The following is a 9,406-nucleotide window of genomic DNA, read 5'->3' as shown; positions in this document are numbered from 1 at the left end:
AATTAATGAATATTTTAAAAGAAATAGATTATGGAGAGAATAACAAAATTTTATGCAAATCAACCAATATAATATAATGTAAATATATAAAAGAATATTTATATCAAATAAACCACCTCTGGCGAAGAAACGCTGTATGGTGCAGAATTATTATTATTATTTTTACTTATAAAATTCGTAAAAAAAAATCGTGTGTCGGAAGCAAATTCTTGTTTACACATATGGAAAGAGGAAGTCCCAAGGAAGTTTTCTATCTGATCAGATTTCCCGGAAAAGTCACTGGAGCCAAAATATGGCCTCATATATAAATTTAGGGTCATTTTCAGTACATTTTATTTTTACAAAATCTTCCATATTTCCCGAGTTTTCCAAGATTTTCCAACCATTTTCATTTTATGAATTTACGATCGTAAGCTGAAAACGAATTCAAGAAAATTTCCCGGAAAATTGCAAATCCTGGAAAATTTTCCGAAAATGAACATATCGCTATAAAAGGAAAATGGAAAATCGGGGAAAATTGTGAGAAGTCCCATTCGATCGGGCGGAAAATTTCATGGGGATGGTAGCCGAAGGCCGAGATTTGAGGCCTAAATCCAGCCGTTTCCGAGATATTGCGAAAAAACTGGCTTTGGTACTGATTTTTTCAGTACACTGGTAGAAAATACATGGTAGCTTTAGTCTAATATGCTTCCACAGGCGAGTGTCATCAGCGAACGACTGAAGAGTTGAGTCCCTTATGTGTTTTGGCAAATCAATGATGAACAACAGGAACAATGTAGCACCAATCGGGTATCCTTGTCCAGTTCCCGATGTAACAGAAGGGCTCGACATATCAATTGGGCTTGACATATCATTATCCAATTTCACAATCTGTTGGCGACCATGCAAATAGCCCTTTGACTTGATCCATTTGAGCAATTGTTCATTTAGTCCCATAATAGCCAATTTGCGGATAAGTAAATCGACGTTGACCGAGTCAAAGGCCTTTGCAATATCTAGGTATATTGCATCAGTTTGTGTATGGTTTTCCATGCCCAATATTGCACATGATGTAAACTCAGCTAAATTGGTTATTGTTGATCTTCCTTTCATAAATGCGTGCTGATTGTCATCAATGATATTTTTCATGTGGTAATTAAGGTGTTTTGCAACATGGAGTCAAGCAACTTTGGAATTATGCACTGTAGAGCCACACCACGATAATTCTCAACTTTGGCTCTGAGACCACTTTTGTGTACCGGCCTTACGAATGATTTTTTTCAAATCTCCAGCACAAACCCAATTTCAAGTGATTCTCTTAGCATGTATGTTATTGGCTTTAGCAGTGCCGGAGGGCATTTTTTGATGAAAATATTTGGTATTTCGTCTGATCCTGATACCATATTGTTCGGAAGATTATTTATAGCATCCCAAACTAACTCTTCGGTGATGTCAATCGTAGGAAAGCTAGCACATAGATCTTTCAGCAATGGTTCATCTCCGGAATTATCTTCAATTATGCTAGAATCTGGTTTGGTGTATGCTTTGGCAAAATGTGTTGCGAAAAATTGTGCTATTTCACGACGGTTCCCACTCTTTTTGTCTCCAAGTACCATTTCATTCGGAAGATCACCATTCCTTTTGTTGGAGGCATTCACAAATTCAAAAAACTTCTGTGGCTCTTCGTTGATAAGTTGCTCCCAAACTTGAGAACATAAATTGACCGCATTTGTGCGATGAAAATTATAGCAAAATCCTGTTTTGGCCAATTTTGACGAGAGAAAAGTTGACATTTTTCGAAAATCACTCAAATACAGTACGCCTCCGCAAATTAGAAATGAAATGTCCCGAAACCATTTTCAATTTGCGGAGTTTTCTAATTTCTGCGGTTTTTTCAATTTCATCCAAAAACGGTGTATCAAATGAAATACTGATTTGCTTAATTGAAAACAATATATTGAACACTGTTCAATCAAGTATTGTATGTAAATAAATGCTTATAAGCAGTTATTTTAGTGATTATAAATATATAGTAAGTCTGGTAGTTTATTTTACTGGATAAACTACTCCTCGGAACAAACCGAAATAAATGATGACCGACTATTCTTATTATATCATACGATAGTAAACAGAAAACGTTAGCATTCTATATACAATTTTGTACATGCAAATTCTCTGATGGAACAAATCGGTTTCGATTTGTTAATGATTGATGATTGTCGCAGACAATATGGAACAGATTACTCTTGACTTAATTTTTAACTTCATGGTAAACGTCGAAAATCTCAAGCTGATCTGCTAATATGACTTGATCCATTCAACGAAATGGAAAAGACTTTCATTACGTTTTTTCATTAAAAATGAAGTAAATTCCCCTTTGTCTTGAATGAAATGATTCGGAAACCCCGTAAATTAGAAATGAGCCCCGGAAATTAGAAATTTTTCATACAAATTTTCAAACCTGAAATTCATTTCTAATTATTGAGGTTTTCCAATTCACGGGTTTCCAATTTGCGGAGGCGTACTGTACATGACGTCATAATTTTAAATGCTTTGGATCGATTAAATTATGCTTTATTTATTTAATTAAATTATGTAATACATCATTGCAAAACGGTATTCTTCGAGCGTATGAAACGTGTCCATTTTCTATGATATGTGCCTTGGTTCACTTTTTATTCACTTTTAAACGGAATAACCTCCGCCCAGAATAGGGCTAAGCGTTATGGGGTCAAGGTAGAAAAAAGATCAATTTTACCTCTTTTATTTCGCGGAGATCCAAGGACCCTTCGAAGCTTTGTCCTGTTCGAGTATTCGTTGAATTTACAGATGACCAAATTAACTGTGTTAAAATATAACGTTCTTGATGAATTTTTTAAATATTTGAAAAGTTGCGACAAAAAATGTGTCTTCAGTATATTTTTGTTCTAAAATGCACCATAATTTTTTTATGTTGATTTCACAACAAAACTTTGAAAAAACTTTCAATGTACTTTGAAACGGAAATGTTCTCAAATTAACTTTTTATTGCACCAATACATTGTTATGCTCACCTGGCGAGTTTCACGACGCAACATAAGAGTTTTTTGCTCAGGTCGGCGACGGGAAAAATATTTAGTTATAATGGTACCACGTTCCAACATGCAAACAGTTTGCTCCATTTCCCCTAAACTGGGCAGACTCAACATGCTAAAACAACTTTGTTGCTTATTGCTATCACATGAAGTCAACATATTATGATCGGATATCATCAATATGATCGAATGAATATCGACTTTTCTTGTGATACGAGCAGTAAACGTATCAAATCCGTTGACAACTCAAATTTCCTTATTCAGTTGGAATCAATAAAATTGAAACTATTTTTATATTCTTTTGAAAAAATATTTTTTTTCATTAAAAATTCAAAACTTTTTCTATTTTTTCTCCTTTTTTTCTGACGCTGATGTTTGATAACAATAAATGAATACTTTTTCATATCTCAACGTAGCTTAATTATTAAATTCACTTGGTCGTATTATAGTTATAATGACAACAACATCGTAGATGCAAATGCATGTAAGCACTTGTTCAACAAGTGAAATATTCGAGAAATGTTGTTTGTTGTTATTATGCATATATTATGTGAACCAGAAACACAATCAAATTTAAAATGCCTTTTGCGATTTCAAGGATATATACATATATATATATATATACATATATATATATTGCACAGCAGAAACGAGGAAGGAATAGGTACCAGTAGCTCCGCTATGTAGTTACATCAATTTAATAAAGGTATAAAGGTACGTATTCCGCATACTGTATTGGAATTTCTAATCCATATAGTATATTACTTTTTGTGTCCAAATTGTAACCTGCCAAATGACAGGAAATGAAATTCTGACTTGATGTAAACAAAATGTAAACCAGCCTTAACGATAAATTGCACTTTCCTTTATTTGTATAATTGCAATTATACAATTCAGGTTATTTCAAGTTGCAATATTTATTTCATCATTTTTGGATATTCAACAAGTTATGTACACGTCAAATATTTCAAATAGAAATGAATAAATAATAATTGAATAAATAATAATTTATAGATTCAATTTTGACATTATCTAACAACATGATCATGTTGCTTGGACTGACTTTGGTATTATCAAATATAAGTAATTGGTTTCAAAAATATCCATTGCAACATAACCAATAAAAAAACACGGTATCGCGTGAATACTTCCAAGTTCCTTTCGTTAAAGGAGTAACCCTTTTCCATGCGGTTAAATATAAATCATAAACTGGAAAATTTGTCAGAATATATACTATAAAAAGTTATTGAAACATGGAGTCACTTTGCAATTTAAGATATTCTGTTCGTTTGTTTCGACTGCTTATATTCTCCAAACCAACAAGGTAGGGAACAAATATAAAAATATTATTCAGTTTAAACAATCATTATTCATGCAAAAAAATGATACTTTAGATGGAATCTATGGAGTTGATAAAATTAACGCAATGATTGATATAAAAATTTCAATTAGTCAATAATAAGTGTCTAGAAAATAGACTTATTTTGAAATTGGTCATGTGGATTTTCAACCAATATTTCCATTTCAGTTTCGTACGGAATCTTTCGGGAACAGACAACATTTCATCATCAACATCAGGGAGTGTCGATTCACAAGCTACAAAAAGTGATTCAGAAAAAAAAATGTCAGGCGAAATGAAGTCAGGGGAAGATGATCAAATGAAATATATGAAAGAGAAAAACGATGAGTTATTGGTTTGTTATAAAAATAAACATAGTTTATTGAAATAAAATGTTCCCTTGTTTCCAGGATAAATACAAACGAGCATTAGCGGATGGTGAAAATATGCGACAACGTTTGACCAAGCAAATTCAAGATGCAAAAATGTTTGGGATTCAATCATTTTGTAAAGATTTATTAGAAGTGGCGGATACCCTAGGTCAGGCAACAAAAGCAGTTCCGAAAGAGGAAATTAATAGTGATAATCCGCATTTGAAAAATTTATATGATGGTTTGGTGCTCACAAAAAATTCATTAGAACAAGTCTTCAAAAGACACGGTTTGGAAACTATTGAGCCCCTAAAAGCCAAATTTAATCCAAACTTACATGAAGCTCTATTCCAAAAGGTTAGTAACAACCTTTCTCATTATCTTACTTCGCTTTTTTCTAAAATGGATGATTCTCACTTCATCAGGAATGTAAGGACGTGGAGCCAGGAACAGTTGTTGAAGTAACAAAAATTGGTTACAAACTGCACAATAGGTGTATTCGCCCTGCGCTGGTTGGAGTGTCAAAGAACTAGTTCGAACATAATGCACTTGGAATTACGGACATAGGGTTGCAACTATGTGCATTAATCAAATGAACTATGTGCAAGCGTTATGTTTAGGCGTGTAAATTGTGATTAAAATTTGTTCACCATATGAAATTTGAAACATTAAACTGTGAAAAATCTCTGTTTTCATTCAAAAAGTAAAATTTCGACGTGAATTTTCTAATACAATTCGATAAACGAAGAATTTTATTATTATTATTCTGCACCATACAGCGTTTCTTCGCCAGAGGTGGTTTATTTGGTTTAAATATTTGGTTGCAAATATTGTAAATATACAATATTTATAATAATATATCCATTATTTCTTTAGTTTCTCCAAGTTCTAATTCTTTTAAAATAATCGGTTATTATCTGTTTGACAGCATCTGTACTAACATAACCTGTTTGTGCCCGGTTGAAAAAATTCGAATTTGGCGATGAAATTTTCATACTTAAATAATTCAGCACTAAAAAACAAAACTGCATTGTCAGATTTTCATTTCTGGTCCCCGGATCCACAGGATGACCCTTAGTTTTTGATGTACTAATGCCTCAAAATTTGAAAGGAATCGGTTGAAAATCCGAAATGACGCTCATACACAACGACCAGTACCCTGTCACGCTTAGCGTTACGATATGGTAAAACATGAAGAAAAAAGTATCAAATAAAAAAACTTCTTTCGAAGTAATTCCTCGTGACGAAAGCGAACACAAAACAGCTGATATCAATTTTAAAAAATCATTACGGAGCGATTCTGAAATAAGTTGGAAGAATGCAAAAAAAGCGAATCCAAATCGCTCCGAAATGATTTTTTTTATTTATTTATTTATTTATTTATTTCACCGCCAAAAACTGGCTGAATATTGAGTTTTGCAGGAAAATGACTCCAAGAGTCATGAAAAACCTGATCTTTTGTTTTTATACAATTTAGATTTGTTTGCTTTTACGTACATTGACAAGAGTAACTATATTCCATTATAAATAAATAACAGGTCAAAATAATCACCAACTCAATGGATGGCTATATCACAGTCAATGTTACTAAATTTCAAAAAATTTGTGTAAAATCACAGTTATGCCTCATTAATACTATACATTTAGTAAGGATGAAAGAAAAAAAAACGATTTGTCAGTACTTTAAACTAAAAATTTGACTGTGCTCTTTTCGTACTGATGTGATTTAGTTTGCGCGACTGGTTGAATTTTGGAATGGATCAGCCACTTTGTTTGTGTATTTGCACAATTGTGGAATTTGAGCTCTAATCTGTTTGTTCATCAGATTGTCCTTGATTTTAAGGTAGTTAGTGTGGCGCAAGGTACGAATGCTCTCACCTACTGCTATATCATTGCGTACAGTAGGACAGTTTGCGTATCCATTTACGATATCGTAGAAAAATACAATTGATGTTTTTACTCTCCTTCTTTCTAGTGATGTCATATCGAGGGCTTCGAGTCGCTTGTTGTATTCGGTGATATTATATCCGTTTGCCGCTGTCCGATACTCTCTTCTGGCAAACTGAGTAAATTTCCTCAAAACTCCCTCGATCTTGTCAATATGTACGGCATAAGTTGGTAGCCATACGACGTTACAGTACTCGAGATGAGACTGAACCAATGCGTAGTACAGTGTTTTGAGCGTTTGAACATCGACTATGTCGTAGCAAAATCTCCTGATGAATCCAAGGGCAGCCGTTGCTTTCGATATTATCGCGTCAATGTGCTTGACAAAGCTCAGCTTCTGGTCAATGATGACGCCGAGATCTTTGTGGTCTGAAACGCGCTTGAAAGTAAAATCACCGTATTTGTAATTAGTATCGATAATGTCCTTCCTTTTTGTGGTGATTGTAAGGACGGTGCATTTGTCAAGGTTCAGGTGCAAATTGTTTACGTCACACCACACCTTCAGTTTGTCGATGGCTCGCTGTAGCACCTTAGCATCCGTGCTCGAGTGGATAATTTTGGCGATTTTCACGTCATCGGCGAACAAAGAAATGAACACGTCGTCCATTTCGTCCACTATGTCGTTGATGAACAACAGGAATAGTGTGGGTCCGAGATGACTACCCTGTGGTACGCCAGATGATACGCTGAATTCGTTCGACTCGCTGTTTCCATACTTTTTATTTATTTATTTCACCGCCAAAAACTGGCTGAATATTGGGTTTTGCAGGAAAATGACTCCAAGAGTCATGAAAAACCTGATCTTTTGTTTTTATACAATTTAGTTTGGTTTAGTTTAGTTTGATTTTTACGTACATTGACAAGAGTAAATATATTCCATTAAAATAAATAACAGGTCAAAAAAACAATCACCAACTCAATGGATGGCTATATCACAGTCAATGTTGCTAAATTTACGATAAATTAGTATAAAAATCACAGTTTTGCCTCAATAATTCTATACATTTAGTAAGGATGTAAATACGATTTTTCAGTACTTTAAACTAAAGACTTGGCTGTGCTCTTTTCGTACTGATGAAATGAAGCTTGCGCGACTGGTTGAATTTTTGAATGGAACGGCCACTTTGTTTGCGTATTTGCACAATTGTGGCATTTGAGCTCTAATCTGTTTATCCATCAGATTGTCCTTGATCTTTAGGTAGTTAGTGTGGCGCAAGGTACGAATGCTCTCACCTACTGCTATATCATTGCGAACAGTAGGACAGTTTGCGTATCCATTCACGATATCGTAAGTAAATACAATTGATGCATTTACTCTCCTTCTTTCTAAAGAAGTCATATTCAGGGCTTCGAGCCGCTTGTTGTATTCGGTGATATTATACCCGTTGGCCACTGATCGATACTCTCTTCTGGCAAACTGAGTAAATTTCCTCAAAACACTCTCGATTTTGTCGATATGTACGGCATAAGTTGGTAGCCATACGACGTTACAGTACTCGAGATGAGACTGAACCAATGCGTAATATAGTGTTTTTAGCGTCTGAACATCGGTAATGTCGTAGCAAAATCTCCTGATAAAACCAAGGGCAGCCGTTGCTTTCGATGTAATTGCGTCGATGTGCTTGACAAAACTGAGCTTCTGGTCAATGATGACGCCGAGATCCTTGTGGTCCGAAACGCGCTTGAAGGTAAAATCACCATATTTGTAATTAGTATCGATGATATCCTTCCTTTTCGTGGTGATTGTAAGGACGGCGCATTTGTCAAGGTTCAGGTGCAAATTGTTTACGTCGCACCAAACCTTTAGTTTGTCGATGGCCCTCTGTAGCACTGCAGCATCGATGCTCGAGTGGATGATTTTGGCGATTTTTACATCATCGGCGAATAAGGAAATGAACACGTCGTCCATTTCGTCCACTATGTCATTTATGAACAACAAAAATAGTGTGGGTCCGAGATGACTTCCCTGTGGTACGCCAGATGATACGCTGAATTCGTTCGAGTCGCTGTTTCCATACTTGACGAATTGCGTTCTGTTTGACAGGTATGATTCAATCCAAGCAAGAAGATTGTCTGGTAGATTGAACGATCTGAGTTTCAGAATCAATCTCTTGTGGTTAACTCTGTCAAACGCTTTACTGAAATCCGTGTAGAGAACGTCCACTTGCGCACCTGAATTTATGCCTCTCTGGGCATAGTAGGTAAATTCGGTGAGATTAGATGCAGTGGATCTGGATTTCATAAAGCCGTGTTGCTTTTTGGTGATTTTGTCCTGTATCAGTGACAGAAGTTTGACGTTCACCAAATGCTCAAAGAACTTCGCCACAGTTTGGAGCTTTGCAATGCAACGATAATTTTCAATCTTTGATCTCGCCCCCTTTTTGAAGATGGGTGATACACTCGAGCGCTTCCATTTGTCAGGAAATTGGCCAGTTACCAATGATTCGTTGAAAATCTCAGTGAGTGGAGCCGCCAAATGACTCGCACAGTTTTTCAATATCAACGGGTGCATACCATCGGGACCCGTACCTTTCTTTGTGTTCACGGCTTGTAGCTCTTCAAGCACAAAATTGATGTCGAGCTGGAAATCCTCAGTTTGCTGTGACTCATCGGTAGGCGATTGTTGAACGCCTTGAGACGTTGAGTCATCGTAGTTACTACTGAAGAAATTAGCAAATAGGTTGGCCTGTTCAGTT

The 9,406-nt window shown here is 35.3% G+C and overlaps 1 protein-coding gene across 1 annotated transcript; it reads left to right on the top strand.

Annotated features, from left to right (window-relative positions):
• Positions 1-4,140: 4,140 nt before the first annotated feature.
• Positions 4,141-5,506, top strand: LOC129571229 (grpE protein homolog, mitochondrial). Its single transcript, XM_055450999.1, has 4 exons — positions 4,141-4,377; positions 4,582-4,747; positions 4,803-5,120; positions 5,189-5,506. The coding sequence occupies exons 1-4, from the start codon at positions 4,307-4,309 to the stop codon at positions 5,294-5,296; spliced, it is 663 nt and encodes a 220-aa protein (XP_055306974.1). The 5' UTR covers positions 4,141-4,306; the 3' UTR covers positions 5,297-5,506.
• Positions 5,507-9,406: the final 3,900 nt, after the last annotated feature.

This window comes from Sitodiplosis mosellana, unplaced genomic scaffold, assembly GCF_009176505.1.
Source record: "Sitodiplosis mosellana isolate CC-2019 unplaced genomic scaffold, AAFC_SMos_1.0 Smas_scaffold_1701, whole genome shotgun sequence".
NCBI classification, from domain to species: Eukaryota; Metazoa; Arthropoda; class Insecta; order Diptera; family Cecidomyiidae; genus Sitodiplosis; species Sitodiplosis mosellana.
Note: the sequence above shows the minus strand (reverse complement) of the source record. Positions and strands in the feature narration are given on the sequence as shown.

Coding starts and splice junctions, on each gene's coding strand:
- LOC129571229 (XM_055450999.1), top strand. CDS start 4,307: ATGGAGTCACTTTGCAATTTAAGATATTCTGTTCGTTTGTTTCGACTG. Junction 4,748..4,802: donor AGAAAAACGATGAGTTATTG/GTTTGTTATAAA, acceptor CCTTGTTTCCAG/GATAAATACAAACGAGCATT. Junction 5,121..5,188: donor ATGAAGCTCTATTCCAAAAG/GTTAGTAACAAC, acceptor TCACTTCATCAG/GAATGTAAGGACGTGGAGCC.